Source organism: Aptenodytes forsteri, unplaced genomic scaffold (assembly GCF_000699145.1).
Source record: "Aptenodytes forsteri isolate BGI_AS27 unplaced genomic scaffold, ASM69914v1 Scaffold119, whole genome shotgun sequence".
NCBI classification, from domain to species: Eukaryota; Metazoa; Chordata; class Aves; order Sphenisciformes; family Spheniscidae; genus Aptenodytes; species Aptenodytes forsteri.
Genome location: NW_008796165.1, coordinates 1,811,238 through 1,829,407, shown reverse-complemented (window position 1 = coordinate 1,829,407; position 18,170 = coordinate 1,811,238). Strand labels below are relative to the sequence as shown.

The 18,170-nt window shown below is 37.2% G+C and overlaps 1 protein-coding gene across 1 annotated transcript in view; it reads left to right on the top strand.

The window, feature by feature from the left end:
- Window positions 1–18,170, top strand: part of MIGA1 (mitoguardin 1) — a 46,108-nt gene that overhangs the window by 15,435 nt on the left and 12,503 nt on the right. Inside the window, exon 7 of the mRNA XM_009287265.2 lies at window positions 8,790–8,890. Within this exon, the coding sequence (XP_009285540.1) occupies window positions 8,790–8,890 (101 nt within the window). The remainder of the gene's footprint in view (window positions 1–8,789; window positions 8,891–18,170) is intronic.

Genomic DNA, 18,170 nt, shown 5'->3' with positions numbered 1-18,170 from the left:
TAATTTTTTGTGGGATATTTGGTCTGTCACTATGTCCCACCTTACCTAATAATCCTGTTTGTAGCAAAGTGCTGTAGTGTAGCTGATTCAAGGGCACATGTCAATCACACCAGGCTTTATTCTCTCTACTGCTATTTAAAGCTGCCCTTGTTCTACATGCAGATATGCTGCAAGTATTTAAAGGTAAACATATACATATTTCCAGATAGTCTAAACTATGTACATTCTTTATATATTCAAACTTTGCTTTATTTAATTTACCACAGATAACTAATATATTGACTAGATAGCAGCTTTAACTACATCTGTTTGAGTAGCTGCTAATCAGTGTCGAGCTATCTTCCAGGGTCAGGTTGCACTAATCATTACTTACATTGTAATTCAAGTATTAATACGTTGTTACTAATGCATTTAGCAACCTTATAGTGTTATTAATTTGTTTTTTAATTTAAGTTTGGTAACTGGTGTTGTTTAGTAAACTAAAGGTCCAGAGGAAGAACTCTTCATTCAGTACAACTTTTTAAGGATTCTTATATCATTTTTTCCTACTCTCGGGGCAAGTGGAATGCAAGCAGGCCCCAATCAGTAGGGTACTTAAGATATTCTTTAAGTCTTATTGTTTAAAGTTAAGCATGTGTCTTGCTAATTTAGGTTCTTAAACTGTATGCTGCGTGCAGCTGGGTTTGCAGAAGCCAGTTGCATTCCCGAGCAGTTTCACTGGAGTCTGCAGAATTCTGTAAGATGGTTCTGCCCTGAAATTCAAGTGAAGACTAGGATTATTATGCTGTCCTTGCAGAGTTTGCCTGTGTCAAATATGCTAGAGTCTCCATTCTGAATACAGAATCCAAATGATAGTCCAAATCAAATGTATATATTTGCATCTTTTGATGTTTATTTCACTGAGGATCACCAGTTACATAGTTGGTTCTGTCTTTCTATCTTTCTATTAATTCCGAGGATAGAAAAGTATCAATCTTTCATTTCTGATACTGTCTTCATACACGTAAGTGGAATTAGCAAGCTGCTACCGTTGGACTCGATGATCTTAGAGGTCTCTTCCAACTTTAATGATTCTATGATTCTATGCTAGACAGTATATTTTTCTTTTAATGGAAGAACAAATTAATATGGGGTTCCTTTTGTCAGTCTGTCTCACTTGCTTTGAAATGTCAACATCCCTGAAGCATAATATACTGGCTAAAGAAAAACCTTTCCATCAATCTTGTGTTTAAAGTCTTACTTTGAAGAGAACATCTTGGATGGTCCCATACCCTTGTGCTGTGTCCAGCAAAATAGTCTATATGCTAGCATACTAAATTGTTTACTCTTTCCTTTTTTTTTTATATAACAAATTAGGAAACTATAAAGCAACAAGTTTCAGGAGCTGAGCAACAGTTGCTGGTTATTCTTGTCCTTCTTCATCACTGTGTGTGCTACTGTCTGCTCTTCTATAAGGAGATGCATGCTGGGAAAGCCATGAAGGTGGCAGTGAACTGCCTTGGAAAGAAGCAAGGGATACTGCTAGTAATGCACTTGTGTAAACATCTTGCTTTAAGTACCCACTGATTTCAATAGATTTACACAGGTGTAGTAGAACTGAGGCCAAAGGGATGAGTTCACTTACTTTTGAGACTTCTCTCTCAAGTCTGGTGAGAAGACTTTTCTACCTACCCTGCTTATGGAGGCCTCTGGCATAGGAAAGGTATTAAAGGAGATAATTCTAGATGTGTAAGCCTCAAAGTTAACTTTGTACTTCCTTCTCCTGTAACTATGACACTGCATTTTGAATGTGCTCTGCATCACAATGAGTTAACGTACTATCACACTGAATGTGGTTTAACAGACCATTCCATTGTCACTAGAAAGTGTCTGTGCAAAAATAGCAGTAGGTTGTGCTTGTTTTTAGGATGTGAAGAACTAAGAAAAGGCAGTGACGTTCAAATCTGATGACTAAGGTATCTGGCAGTCTTCAGAGTGCTGTGCTATAAATCCCCAGTGGACAGCCTACTTTTGAAAATAAGCAGCACTGGAATTCAAACTAGACTTTGCTGTGGACAAAATAGATGTGATGCTTTCTGAAGTACAGGAGAATAGAGTACCCCTATGAAGAGGAAACAGTGACAACTTTGTGTTGCACATCCATCTAAATAGACTCTGTCCAGAACAGACAGCTGAGCAAACTTGATTGCCAGATCTCCTCTCTCAAATCAAGCACAAGTACAGAAACTGTTATCTAAACTATTAGACTTGAAAACAGGAGGGTGGTCAGAAATCAAATTTTTCTGTAAAAGATAGGGATTTAAACCTTAAAATCAGGGAAGATCCACTGATTTTTAGCTTTAGGGTAAAGAAAAGAAGTTGCAGAAAATTGTAACCCTGTGTAAATGTAGAGCCTTATAATGTGCAGTTACGAATAAGTTTACATTTTCAAAGAAACGAAAAGCTGTATGATAGGGAGAGAGACCTAACAGTGACACATAGTTTACACAGGATATACATCTCAAATCTGTTTTGGGATCATATGTCTATGTCAAGCAGAGAGTCAGAGCAGTAAACCAGAGAAGTGAACATATGCATACATTTATTTTGTGTTTACTACGCTGATTTCCCAGCTGTCAGCATATGATGTGTTAGTTCAGGTTATAAAACACACATTAGATACTGCTTTATTTTCTTAAAATTCAGATTTCAGCAATCTAGCAGCACGTGTCTGCCTCTTCCTTGAGATTTGAATTGCAGAGTTCCTCATGGTGAGAGGTCTTTCCATTTTGAGATTTTGGTTTTACAATAAAGCATTCCACAATGATTCAGGGACAGCTTTCACAGGTCACATTCTCTATAACAAAATGATATTTCTAGCCTTTTGATAATTTCTTTGCTTAAAAAAAAATTGCAACTATTAGAAAATATCCCAATTCAGTTATCAAATGTATGGAAGAATTGTTTAGCAGATTTAAATCTTGAAAGAATAATTTGATTTATCACCATTCCAGAATATCAAAGCTATATAATATTTCCTAATACTCTTGAGTTATTTAATGTACCTGTGTCTATGGATTACAGGAAATAAATTATACTTAAACTCCTTTCTTAGGTATATTTGATTTTTACTTGACTTACGCACAAGACTTAAGCACAAGCATTTTGTGCTGTCTTTGCCTTTGCTAGATGAGAACATTCAAGGTGTTCGATTTTACTGTTTTAGAATATAAGAGCAGTAGCCATGTTGTTTTGTTTTATACATCATCAAACATGTGGTGCTCAGCAGATAATATAACTTCATGGACAAAGTCAGTATCCTGAAGGTCCGAAAATAACCAGATTATGATAAACATCCCAGAAATTGCTATTATTTCTTTCCACAGTATGTGGAAAATCTCTTGAAGATTATAAGGTTATTTTAGGCAAGTTGCATCTTTTTCCAGATGACAAATATTGCCAATCAGTATCTCTCAGTTTTCAGGTGGATTTTATTGCTTTTGTATATAAACTTAATGGATTGTACTATTCAGTTTTTATATGCATTCTCTACTTATTTATATTTAAGCATGAAGAATCTATTACTGTCATCTGTACACATGCTTTTAATTCAGCTTTTAATCAGCTGGACTCCTTTTGTCTTAAGAATAACATCAAAGTAATAAATACAGAACACTGTGAATGAAGAACATCTTGTGTTTTGCAGAATGACAATTAGGTGAGCATCCAGTGTCTTGGAAAATGGGCCTTTTTATACCTGTGTGAGAGTATTGTAGTGGAAGGCTTTTATGTGGACCTTGAAGATTACAGCTGTACTTGGAAACAATTATGAAAGCTCTGTTGAGTCAACTTTTACTGAGGAAGTAAAATTTGGCCTTCTGTTTGCGCAAAACCGGAAGATTATTCGCTGCATGAAAACTGCTAAGGTATTTGTTAAAGATGTAATTTGAAGGCTCAGCAGTTAGCTCAGCCGAAGCTTACCTTGAAAAAGGTCTGTAAGTACTAGGAGGAAGGTGAAATCGCAAATACTAAGTACTTGGTGCTGTCCCATATTCCGTTTTCCCCAGTTGTTCCTTTCCATTAGACCACTGCTTTGGTTGCTGAGTTCCTTGTCAAATACTGGTGAGCAGAAGCTGTGTGTTCACCACGGGGGCCTACTGGAGGTGTGCACACATACTGACGGCCAGGCTGGATGATTGTACAGTACTGGAATGTCTTTTTGTGGGTTTGGTGGGGGTGGGAGGAGTGTTTGTTTGGTTTTTTTAGAGGAATCTGTCACTTCAGTTTTTATCAGAGTGGTCCCAACAAAGAACCATGAGACACGTTTAACTCGTGATACATGCTGATGTACTGGTAGAGTACAAGATTTGGTTAGTTATTTTTAAAAGACCCTGACCTGAAATATATTTTTAGGCTGAAGTCAGTAACAGCTTTGTTTATACACAGTGAGGTGAGATGCCTCCAGCTATAGGCACTTTCTTGAACCCAGATGTTTGTGTTACTGGAAAATGTAAACACATAATTTAACAATAACTGTTAAATCCAGAATGGTCTGTGTGGGCACCCTGCTTCATTCTTGGCTTGCCTTTTTTAACCTGTTGCTATATGACCCAGTCATCAGAAGGTGCCATCTGAAGATTGGGATTGTCTTCTTTTTACAAATACGACATAAAGTAAAATACAGTGCTTTCTAGGTGCATCGTGTAAGACTTCATGTAATACATTAGTAGCTACTTGGTAGGACTGATTTTTTTAATGAATATTCGGTCAATACTGAGTCATGACTATTTATAAACATAAATATGCTTTTGGATGCTTCAGCAACAGTGGTGACAAACCACTGTGCTGCTTGTGACTAGCTAGAAGACTGTGACACATTCTCTTGAAACTGAATTAGGTAGTAGTTCATGCTTCTGTGCTCTCTGAACTTGATTATTGTAATTCCTCTGTCTAGGCATGAAGCCACACGTCTAAGGGGCCTGACTAGCACACAACACACTGGCTGACTGGGTGGTAGCCTGGCAGAGTACAGGGACCCTGCTGCTCTTGGGGTACCCTGACTTTTCTTAAGTGGATTTCTTTGCAAGGTTTTCTCCTCTTCAGTCTATTAAGTCTCTCCGTTCTCATCCTCTTTTCCTGCTTGTGATGTATAACTGCACTGATGTTCCACTGAAGTGGGAGGGCTGGGGAGAATAGGGAATCATGGTTTTAACGGTGGCATTGAGAACTAAATTCTTTAATTCCCAGGGAGTTCTTTGCCAGTGGGTAACTGCTTTCCTTTTTTAACTGCTGCATGTAAGTGCCAAACTCACTTGCGAACTCATGCCATGTTTCATTCAGGGTTGGAGGGAACATAACATATAAACAGTTTTCAGGATTTTAAAACATTATGTGAAGGTGAATACTTCCCAATTGAATGCTAAAAAGTTAATTTGTGTGCAGTTCCGACTCTAAGCTCAGATTTTGCTCTGAGAGTTTAGAGGGTTAGTTTTGTGGTCTGTCCTACCACACGAACCTACCAGAGCAAAATAAATATTCTAGATTAGTGCTCCGTGAATAGATGTGAAAGTAGCTTTGTTCTGGTTTGGGTTTTTTTAGCCTGCTTAGATAGTTGTTTGCAAAATCTTTTGTAAAGCTAGGATTAATTTCACAAGCTTTGGCAATACTCCATATTCTTAGTATTTTTTAATACCCTTAATCTAACTGTAGAACCATGTATGCATTTTAAGGCACTACAACCAAGAGTCTTTAAGGCAATTACTGTTGTCAGTATCAAGTCTGAAACTCTACTTCATCCTCTTTACAAATATAAATGAACCCCAAATAACTTCCTGGCTTCTCAGATAAGTAAAGTATATTTGAAGCTCACATACTCGCTAGTATTCCTTTCCTGAAGGTATTAGACTACATAAGAACTAGGGATGACTGTACGAGCAGTTGCAGCCGCTGGTGGGTGGGTTCCTCTTGCAGCTGTTCATTCCAGGAGTCTCATTGTGCTGCTGTCTCTTTTTTTTCATGTTCTTGTGTCTAAGAATGTTCTCCTGGTACTTGCATGGAATGTACTCCAGCTGTAACTTAATTTTCACCCTAACGTTTTCATAATAGTGTGCTCTCTGCACAGTGTAGGTAATGATAAGCACCTGCTTGGCTAAGGGTATTTTAGGGTATTAGGGTGGTGGTGGCCAGAAAGTCAGAAATAGCTGACAAGGCTGTTTTGTTTTCTTTGGGGAGGCTGTGCTTTGTATGCACGTGTCACTTGCCAAAGGTATTGTTTCAGTCAGCACTACCAACCTTTTTTTAATCAATTTTTTTTTTGTCATAACATGCAAATTTTGTGCCTTTTTTTGTAGTAGTGAGAATTGTCTTTGAGTGAAAACACAGATATTCCATATTCAACTAACATGTTAAAAACATACTGGCTAGGTAACAGTTTTAGGCCCATATTAGAAAACTTGGAATTATGACTTCTTCAGCAAATATAGATGTATTCAAAATCTTATTATCTCTAGAGCTTCATGTAATCTGTAGCAGGCTGGATGCAAACTCTACAGAAGAACCTCTGATTCTGTGGTATTCTGGGCTGGAAACTCTGTGGTTCCTTCCTTTCTACCAAATATTTTTTTACATATATGGAGAATAAATTTTAGTTAAATAGCATTATTCCCATTTATATGTAATCAATCACATAGCCCAGTGTTAAATACTTCAGTGTCAGTTTGGGGATATGTTGTTGTGACTGAGCTATGAACTCACATATAACAGCACGGTAATTATCAGACAATATCCAAAGGCTTTGAGGCTTCAGTCCATGGTATAGTTAGGACTTCCCTATGAGAGTGGTGGAGATGTTCTTGGATTGTGAATAAGTTGATATATGAGACTGCTTGACAGCTGCACTGTGTGTACGTAAGAGTTGGGTCCTTACCTTAACATCTTCATTAAAGCCATCAGTAAGGTCTTTATCAGTATGGCCCATGCTTTACTCTCGTAGGAGTTTGTAATTTGCATTGCTACTTATGAATATAGCTGTTTATTTCTCATGACGTAAGTATTGCATGTTGCCTACAGACTGGGAGGATCAGCTTTGGATTGTACTTCAATCAGGTGCTAGAGGGCTTTTCTAACTGTGAGATGTAGAAACTGCTGTTTTAATTGCAATTTATTATGGAAGACAACTTACCCAAAAGGACAGGTTCCGTGGAAAAATCTGCAACCGGGCTTATATATCCCTGTACTACCCTATGTTTAACAGTATTATTGCAGTTTCAGCAACTGCTTATGTGAAAAAGTTATATTAGGAAAGCATTTAATGTAATGTTAGAGAGGGATTAATGCAAATTATGAGCTAGAAATAAGAAGGAAACATCATGTTACCTGTCTGCTCTTACCAGACCTCAAGCAAATGCTTTACAAACCACAGTTTGGATTTCTGTTCCAGCTCTTCAGATTCCAGTATGTGATTGTTTCTCAACCAACTTGGCTGCTGCTGTACTTTTCCTCTCGGTTTTAAGAGGTCAGAAAAAAGAACAAACTATTAAGAATGATCTGAAAAAATCAGAGACTTTCATATGAATATCGGTGAAGTTGTGATTACAAGTTGGAATCTGCCTAACTCAATCTAGTAAAATCTTTGTCCAAACTTTTAATAATTTTTTCCCCTCAGTGAATAGTCTCAAAGACAGATATTTATTGTTATGTGCAACTTTTGAGCTGTCATTCCAAGTCCGTAACTAATAAAACCATAACAACCAACGAAATAATAGTTAAGTTATGTGGATTTGTAGCATTTCAATTGATGAGTAAACCATTCCAGTATATTGGCATTTGGCCCCTTTGCTATGTAATGGTGTTTTTTATGAAGTATTGCCGTAGCAACAGATTTGGATGACATTGGGTAGCTGGTTGCTGCTGACTGTTGGAAATAAAACAGACTTTTAGCAACACATGTGTAATGTCTGAAGGTAAAGTAACCCAAAATAAATGCCTGTGCTCTACTGAGAATGTAGTATGGGGCACATCAAGCCAAAGTCTGACTTACTGACTTATGAATTTAATCCTTCTGTGAAAGTGTTTCTGTATGGTGAAAACAAAACCATGTATGCTAGTAATACGTGCAACAATTGAAATCTGACAATAAAATAAAGGAAAACTGAGAGAGACTGTATTGCACATGATTTTAAGCATAAAATATCAGTTATTTTAAAGGCATTAAGAATTCTAGTGCTACAGGAAATGCTTCTGGATGTGTTATTTCCGTGGAAAAGCTTGCTGGGGAAAGAGGATACAGAGAAGATTAAAAACTTCACTTGCTCTCCTGAAGAACCAGCAAGTGAAAAAAGGCATGAGAAGTAGAAAATTAAACAAATTCAAGTGAAGCTGAAACCTGTTTTTTATTAATGGCTTTTATTTAGAACGGTATTTCTTGGTTACTAAAACACTGAGCATTTGTTATATAACACAGTCAAGTTAAAAACTTAACAGATGATTTAGATCAATATAACAAAGTAATATCTTTAGATAGAGAGATCTTCAGAAGTCTATCAAAGAAAAGGCAAAACCTCTGGGGAAATATTTTTTTCTTCTCTCTCTTCATTGCAGATGATGTTTGTAAGTCCACTTTAAAGACAGAAAAATTCAGTCACCTTTATATATGTTAGCGGGTCATAGGAGAATTTACTGTCATAGTAGTACAATGTTGTGCCTTCCAAATGAAGTACTGCATTAAAGTATACATGAAACACACTTTCAAGACTTAAATGGAATTTTCTGATAGTCTAATAATCAGCTTTGGGGTTTTTTTTATTTTAAAGATAAAAATACAGACATTACTGTAAAGGATAATACGGATGATTTCTGCCTTCGAGATACATTAAGCATTGCATCAACGGACTCCTTTGTTTCCACAGCTGAGGTAAGACTTAAAGATGGCTTCTTTAAAGAATCATTGATCTATTTGAACAATGAACAGAAGAATCTTAATTTTTTGGTAATTATTGTAAGCAAAGTGTATTTCTCTTATGGGGGGAAAAAAAGAAGCTTTCTTTGCTTAGTTGTAACCAACTTCCTAGCAGTTCAAGTGATGAAGTTGGGATCAATTTGCTTATTATGTTGGGGTTTGGGTTTTTTTGTGCACTGGCAGAATGTTTCCCCAACTCTTTCTAAAAAGAAGTTGCTTTTGAATAATATATCAGATTTTCATGAGTGAAGAAGCACAATCAATTGAGGCTATAGTAGTTCCTTTCACCATGAATTGCATTTTTCTAGTTTTGAGGCTATAGTAGTTCCTTTCCCCATGAATTGCATTTTTCTAGTTTCTTTTTTTTTTTTCCTATTCCCTTACCATAATATAAATATGTATGAAGAAGGCTTTGTCATTTTTGGAGTTGGGTTTTTTTGGAGAGGAAATTATTAGAAATGGACAGCTACCTATTTTAGTATGTTCTATACACAGTATAATATACTTCATCTAACTTTCCCTAATCTTCTTGGATAAGACCACAAAGGATACATAAAGAAATAATCTTTGGATAACAGGGCATATACAGGGACACACTTACTTGAATGAGGAATATTCCCTTTTATAGCCTCTCAGGAGCTGAAGTGATCTTGAGTAGCACTCTTCTCCAAATTACAGGAAAGGCAATTGGTCTCAATAGATACATACTGTGTTAGATATTGCTATCGTGTATGCGTGACAACTAAGCTACTAAACTCAGACAGTTGTAAAAAGAGAGAGAATTGCGTACACGTTCTTCGCAATTATCTTTTGACTGTCTATTGTATGGTTTGTTTTTCCATGACACAATTACCTTGATTTAGTAATTCACATTAAGTTGTGATGGTATGCCTAGCATTCGTTCCTAACTAAGACTGTGTCTATAGAGACTGGCTACTCTTTCCTGTAATTTGAACAAGACCACAATTCAAGCTTGCTTCAACTCTGTCGGCTCTTGAGAGGAGCTGTAAACCATTATAGTTTGTACACTTTGTGTCTTTTTTTTTTTTTAAAATGAACTTTCCTAGTGTTTTTGCAAGTGTGTGGAGATGGGAAAAATCCATTATGCTCATTTGTGTTGCTTGGCTTAAAAACAAACAAACAAAAACCAACCAGGATGTATCACCTCAGTGGAATAGCCATCCTATCCTGAAGCTAAATTGTGTCAGTATTTGCTGAAGAAATGTTTGAGTCAAAATTGGCAACGGAATTGTCTACATATCCTGAAAATATTCTCCACATTTTGATACCTCAAAGCCACTTCTGTCAACTCTTTCTTCCAGAGCAAAGTTATGAAGACTTTCTCTTCCTTTCCGGCTGTTCTAGCCTTTGCCAATAGAACAAGCTCTGATTTCCTTTCTCAGATTTTATTGAAGAATCTATTAAAATTCTCAGCTGATGGAAGGAGTCCTGAAAATTAACAAAGCCATAAACAACTTGAAGTTTGGTGTTCAAACCAGAACGCCATCAAAATTCTGGATTAAGTATGAGCTGCTAGGCTTAAACTACAGGGCCAATTAGCTCTCTAGTAGTAGCTACTGGGGCATCATTGTGTGGTGCAGGTAAAATAAAGCTGTGAATTGGTCTTCTCTTATAAATATAGTGTTACCTTGATGTAAAGTTTTGTGGGCAAAAAATGCTTTAAATTAGTACTGCAAATAACTATGGCAATGAGAAGGAGTAATAACTACTTCTCAGTGTATTTCAGCTATTAGTAGAGAACAGTGATCACTTTGATGTGACTGGATTAGAATCGACATAACGGATTTTTTTTTTTTTTTTTTATTCTAGACATGATGATGTCAGGTAGCTTCTTCTTGCTTATCTACTTCTTTCATTTTCTTGTTCTTTCACTTGCAAAAAAAAGTGGAATGTTTCAGGCTAAGAGGTTTGAGGCTTTTCCAGCTTTGGATTTGTCTCAGCTAATGGGCAAACAGGCAGTTTTTCTTTCGTCCTATGCTCCCTGATCGCAGTTACAATTTTAGTAACTATCCTAAACTCTGTGTGCTGATATAAATGTTTAGCAAAGTTTTTAAATCTGAAATTCATGTAAGTGTGTATACTGCTGTGTGATTTTGCCCTACTGGAATCATTAGTAATTTCACCTTCCGGGAAATTACAAATTAGCAGCATTTTTTGTGGTCACATCATGCTACAAGCTGTATTTTGACAGTTACTCATCTTCCTTCTACATTGCATCCTGTCCCAAGGAGCAGGACTAAGTATTTTGTGTGACTCTGGTTTTAGAGACTGGAAGCTCTGTGTTTCAGTGCTGACACACAGTCAAGTCAAATTTAGTTCACAGCCCTCAGGAGAGAGAACAGCAAAGATACAGGGAATCCTAAAACAAGACATAGATGTTTTGATGGAAGTTGATAGGGATACTGCTTAGGAGACAAGAAGAATATTGTGCTGTGTTATATTAGGACAAAACATAGGAAGATGGCTTTCAAGAAAAGAACTGTGCAAAACTGGGACAGTTGGCAGAGTTTAAATCACATGCCTGTTTGGTGAGCCCTACAGGATAGCAGTAGGGTATGCCGAAACTTCATCTGGGCTACGGTTGGTAATCAAGAGGATGCTGAGGATCATGCATTTGATGACTTCTCAATTGTGCCGGTCTGGGCATCTACAATACACACGTGCTCAAATCCTTGTAATGATTTAGACAGACAGGTGATTTTGCCATCCCCGAGCCCAGACAGATTTCCATTCCTAAACACACGTAGGCTCCCAGAAGCACGGCAGAAGGGGATGATAAGCACAACCATTTGCCCTAATTAAGTTATTGATACTATATACTGTGATAAATAATGATATTTTCTTCCCCATTTGAGACTGTCTGCCATCAACTTGTGTTTATGAGGGTTAGTATCCTTTTCATATTCTTGCTATTTCACCAACTGTGTGATCAAAATAGCTACCACCTTTGGCAAGCATACAACAGTGTGTGTACCAGATAAAGGTCTCCACCCTCTCTTTCCTGGCTTCTTTTCCATCTTTCCAATAGAAGCTCTTTCCTGCTCTCCCTGACAGTGGGCTTCGTTGCCGCCTCTCCATTGTCAGTGCACATGCATTTATCATGTCTTATTTTCATATCTTGACTAGAACTGGATCTGTAGTTCTATTATCAAATAACCTTTGCTTTTTTTATTAAAATGTTAACTTAGTCCAAAGCTTAAGAGATTTTCTAGACTTGTGAATAAAGCCTTAGCTGCTCTTTTTTTATCAGTAATACCTTTACTAAGGTTGTCTTTTTCTCAGTTCAAATCTTTTAAAACAGTGCAGGAAGGAGCAGGCTTTGATAACGGGGAAAGACCAGCTTCCATATGCCTGTAATGATTTGTATATGGCACCAAAACCTTCAAAGTGACTGAAATTGAGTTTTAAATTCAGAAAGTGCTCAAAAAGAGCCCTGTCACTGAAAGGTAGGGTTACCTTTTTCCTGGTTTCCAGATAGATGTTTTATTCCTTTCCTGAAATAGGAAATACCAGAGGGAATAATGTTGGCAAGTAATAGTAAGGTGTATTCCTATAGCATTTATAAGTGAGGTGTTTGGTTTGGGGTGTTTTTCCTGTTTCATCACAAAAATTAGACATGCCCTCCTGTGTTCTGACTGCCTTCAGAAATGTGACCATAATCACTAATCTGATCTCAGGCCTTATTGTTCTCATCCTGGTCACTTCCTCCATGTTCATGTCATCTGTCCAATTTGACATGGATTATTGTCTTACCTCAAAAACAAATGTACAGCAGTCCTGCAGTCTAGCACGCCCTGGGTAGCAAATTGTAAGGAGCTCCCTATTCTAACAACTTTAATGAGGTATGGAGGTGCCTCATGTTTATGGTCTTAAAACATGTGGAAAAAGAGAGGAAAGAATTAATCCCTGAAGTCTTTCATTCTGCTAACAGTAATACTACTTCTTTGAAGAACCTGTACCTGCAGTGCCACTAACCACGGCCTGCTACTTTGGGCAAACTGAAAAGATTTCATGGTATCCAGTGAAGCACGATATCCAGTAATAAAGCTTGTGTATTCATATCATCATCAGAAGCTTTCCACCTCCCAATAAGTGTCGGTGGTGGTGTAGGCAACAGAAAAGTTCTGTTCCACTTTGAGAAATACCTCCCATTCCGATGTCCTTTCTAACAAATTCCTCAAACTTCATGCTTCATTTGTGTTGGGTTTTGTTTGGGTTTTTTTTTCCATTATTTTTCTTCTGCATCCTAATAGATGTAGCCCCAGTTAAAAAGATTCCATTGTAGGGAAAAGTTTTCCATGTGGCAATGAAGAGTGGTTGACGGGAACCAGATTCCTTTGATTCCCTCCAAGGACAACTGTGGTTGCTTGCTGTATGGCTATGAATAGGAAAACTTAGGCCAACAAGTCATTAAATGGTGCTCTAAAAGCTTTAAATATAATAATAAAATAAAAAAATCTGGAGTTGATCCTTGTCCCCTAACAGAAACCTTAGCTATGTATGGTATTTGCATAGTATATTAAATGTTTTCACTTCTAGAACAGGGAGGAGTTTCATCTAATAGCCAGTGTGTTCCTGTATGCTGACTGCTCATACTATACAGTTTTTAATTCTTAGGAAATATATGTAACATTTGTAACAAATCCCATATATTAGCACTGAACTAATTTTTGTACCATAATACCTCCATGTAGGTATTATGTAGGCAAAACCCTGTGTATCAGCCACAGCACATAGCCTAGGATTATTCTGCCCAGCAAGGAGTAGTACTGCCACTGATACACGCAACATAGTGAATTCACATTCTTCATTATGCTTAATATTAATAAAGTTGTAGCAATAATTCAGATAAAATCATGTTCTGAATGTGTGTTTTCCTCAAAGAAAATGTATTAGGTGTCTTGTAATATATACAAGTAAATATAGAAGGAGTTCCTGAAAATACATGAACTTCCATCCTGTTTTCTTCCAGATATTAGGAAGAATGCACCACTTTATCATTTCAGTTTATTAAAGTACCTTCTCGAATGTTTTAGTTAGTAATCACCATCGCATCTTCCAACTCCCAAACATGTTTCACACTCATTCTGCGGCTACTTATGTTTTTTAAAAAAAAAACCTTTTAAAAGATAATGGTACCCAGAGAAAGAGATCATCAGCAGCCTTTTTAATATAGGATAAGCATAGTTTATCAGAATGTAAGGAATGCTGACTGTGCCAGTAAATTGATCTTTTTATTAGGGGGAGCAAGCAAGAATTCCTAAAAGGTCTGGCATTGTTTATTTTTGTTACATTCATGTAGGTGATTATTTTGGGTAGTCAACAAGGCCTTGATGCACAGCTGAGAATTTTTTCTATTTATTAAGAAACAACTTGTGGGTGGCAAATAAGAGTACTGAGTCTGTTCATTAGACCAGAGCAGTCAGGGAATCCCAGGCTTAAAAACTACTGCAAGTTCCAGAGGTTTGATGCTTTACAACAATTCTTTCAGCATCTCTTTACTAGCAGATGCAGCCTTAAAGCTGAACTGTCCAGAGAAAACTGAGCAGCATCTGAACAAAAACCATCCATGTTGTAATCTTCAGAGGCTGCTTTGCAGCACTGTGTGTAGAGACACAAGTTATCACTACAAGCTTTGGAGTTTTGAAGATGTACATATTATTTCAACATACTGAAGTTAGGTATCCACTGCAGGTCGTCATAAATGTCCTGTGCAGCGGTCACCAACAACTACTATCTTTCTTGAGCCTTGAATGGATAGAAGTAAAGCATTACAAGATTAGGTTGCTGCTATAGGGTGATTCATCTTTTCTTTGTCTGCATTTTCATATTCTTCTTCATGTAACCCCACATGACACTGGGGAAATGGCAGACATTTAGAGGCTGGCACGTCAGGTCCTTCATCACAAGCCTCTGTGTTACTCACAGCTACCAGCACTTTTGGTAGCTGCGCATGGAGCACTTTTTCATTCTCAGTGATGTGTTAAGAGTTTCAAAATGGCAGTGGCTGTGCAAAGAAGTGTTAACTACACAGTGGTAAGAAAGGACTCAAGGAGCTTTCAAGAGTCCAACTTACCTGTGATGACAAGATGTGGGACGCTGGGGATTTCTGCTAACTTCTGATAAATACTGAACCACTGTTGAGGAAAGTGAAGCGGTGCATAGGGGTACATAGTGGGGTTAAAAAGCAGGTACCTGAATACAGATCATGAATGCATGCCAATTCATATAAGGCAGTTATAGAGAACCATCTCATTTAACACTAACCTTTCTCTCCACCTTTTTCCTCAAAGGTAACAAGTCCTTGGAGACTTTTACAAGAAAGAGTTAATTTTCCCTTTGATGTCAGCTTGAAAAGTTCTTATCTAGAAAACGTTGTATGCTCTGCATGTTGTTAAACTTTGTATATGATTTGTCCATTCTTGTAATAGCTGAACTCTGCTATGTTAGAAATGTGGATGTGTGTTCGGAGCATCGTCAACCACTTTTATTTTGAACCAGAATGTTTATATAGGCAAGCTTTCACCTTATTTCATCTCAAAAAGAATGGCCATTACTGAATGTTTGCAAGACTGTTTAATATATAATACTGTATGTTACATATATATATATGTTGTTTATATCGACATATAAAATATTTATATATAAATATATTTTTAAAAACCAGAAAGCATCAAAAGAAAATCCACGATGGGTCCAGGAGCATTACAGTGCAGCTTCAGAGCTTGTCTAGAAATCACCTTTTCTAGTTAAACTTAGAGGTCGTTTTAGTTTCTGGTTTTCAGTTTGTTTTGTTTTTTCTCCTCTCCTCTTTTTGCATGCCAAGAGCAGTCAGTGATAGAGGAATTTGCACCCCCTTTCCAAATGTTATTGGTTGGGACTAACTTCAATCTGTAATCAAAAACATCTTCTCAGCAGAAGAATAGTTATACCTTTCTCTCCTGCTTAGTAGCCGGTTGGTTTAACTGCTTTCTTCGCTTGAGCTCAATAATACGCATTACAACAGTAACACAGCTATTTTATTTCATCTGCTAGCATGAGAGGAAGTTTAAAAAAAAAAAAGCTAAATATAATCAAGGGCCTCACCCACCTCCCAGGTATCAGATTCTACGCTAATCTGTAACCACAAAGGCTATGATCAGGCATCTTCATGTGCCAAAGATGTTATCATCTCAGGCTTGCTGGCAGCAGATGGAGATTACCTGCATCTAACTGTAGAAATCACGAGTCCTGATTCAGTCACAGTCAGTCAGTTTGCCTAAATATCTGAAGAAGGTGATTTGCCTGAAGTTCCCTTTTACCACAGAAATTATGACCTCCAAGAGAGGGGCAGCTGTTTACAAAGTGCGTATGTGTTCACAATCTATTTCTTCTCATGCTTTGCAAATGAAATAAAGTAAATGGAATGTTTTATGGCTTCAGTAATAGCTGGATCTGGTAAGAAATAAATTAGTATACTTATTTGTGTTCTGTTTTGGTCTTTATTTTGGAAAATATATATATATTATTCCACAGTTAATACTTTCTTAACCATAATGTAGAAAACCAAATTCTGGAGTAAAGATTTTTCACTTGTTCTTGTTTATACCTGTTCTAACTATTACACTATGTATACATGTGTATATATATGTGTACGTGTGTGTTTCTTTATGTATATTGATTTCTTATATCTGAAAGAAATCAATATATTCCTGTTTCTTCCAGTTGGTTAAATTATTCCTTCCTATATGTTTTCACATCTATTTTCAATTAAAAGCTGTGTGACTTCCTTTGTTTAATAAGAACATAAATTTTCAGGTGGGTTTTTTGAATTGGTGAATCCAAAACACAATTTGGTGCTATGATTAATATTGTTAAATTGGAATAAAATCTAAAATAGCTGTAAATCGTTTTTAGGAAGTCAGCTTATTCTACTCTGTTTTTCCAAGCAAAACAAATGATAAACAAATATGTACTTTTAAAATAGCAATACTTTCAAGCTAGATGAATTCTGAAAGTCTACATTACTCATTTAAGTATAACATTTTGTTGACCTTAAAACTTTTATTCCTTCACTTATTCCCTGGCTATCGTCTCATCGCTTGAGTCTCAATTCGAGAACTCTGTAGATATCTATATAGGAATACAGATTTTTTTTTTTTTTTTTTTTTTACCCAAACAAATCAATTTAAAATGGAACCTGACAATTTTATGGAAGGAATTGTATGTATTTGCTTGCAGTAAAAGGATACTGGTATGAGTGATTCAAAACATCAGTGTAAGTTCCACCAAATACATACCATCTAACAATGTGGGATGCTTGTCAGAACACCAACTGTGTACTGAAATCTCTGTAACTTATTCATGTGCTTAAATGTTTACATGGACAAAAATAGGTATTGGCACGTGCTTATATTTTTCCCTTTAGCAGGCAAGCCTATGTGGCCAAACTGTTGTTGCTGTAATTGGCTCGACTAAAGTCTGCGGAGAAGACACACTGGAAGCATACTTCTTAATGTCTTTATGAAGTTTCATGCCAGCACTTGCCTGTATGTCCTCAGTGTTAGGAAAAACTTTTCAGCATATATTTATTTGAAAATTTTAACAGAAATTTAACATAAAGTTATATTTTAATCTGATTTTTTTTAATCTTTCTAAGATACAGGGTAACTATTTTTATATAGTTCAATTACTGTGAGAATTATTTTTTAAAAATGTTTCTAGGCTCTGTTTTAATAGCCTAGAAGCCTAGAAGCACAGGTTTGTTTCCCCCACTCAGGATATCTGACCCTCAAGGTAGAATGGTGGGCACTCGTCTGAGGGTAAAAGCCGTGGCTCCAGCTGGGGAGTCTGCACCACCTACCCCAGCAGATGGAACTGCTGAAGGGAGAGGCTGCAGTGCAGACCTCAGGCTGCAGGAAGTGCCTAGACCTCTCTCCTGGGGCAGGGACAGGCAGCAGACCTGCCTGCAAAAGGTGTGCCCAGGTGGAGGACCTCCTGCAGCAGGTGGCTGAGCTGCAGGAGGTGGTGAGAAGGCTGTGTAACATCAGGGAGGCAGAGAAGGAGCTAGATAGCTGGTTCCAAGCGCAGTCTGCAGCGGACCCACGGCCAAACAGCCAAAAATTCTCCCACCAGCACATGCAGAAGGGAGCGGGGGGGCCAATAATGCAGAAGAATGGACGGTTGCAAAGGCAAGGGCCAGCAGGAGGAAGAGACTTCCCCCGAAGCCTGAGGT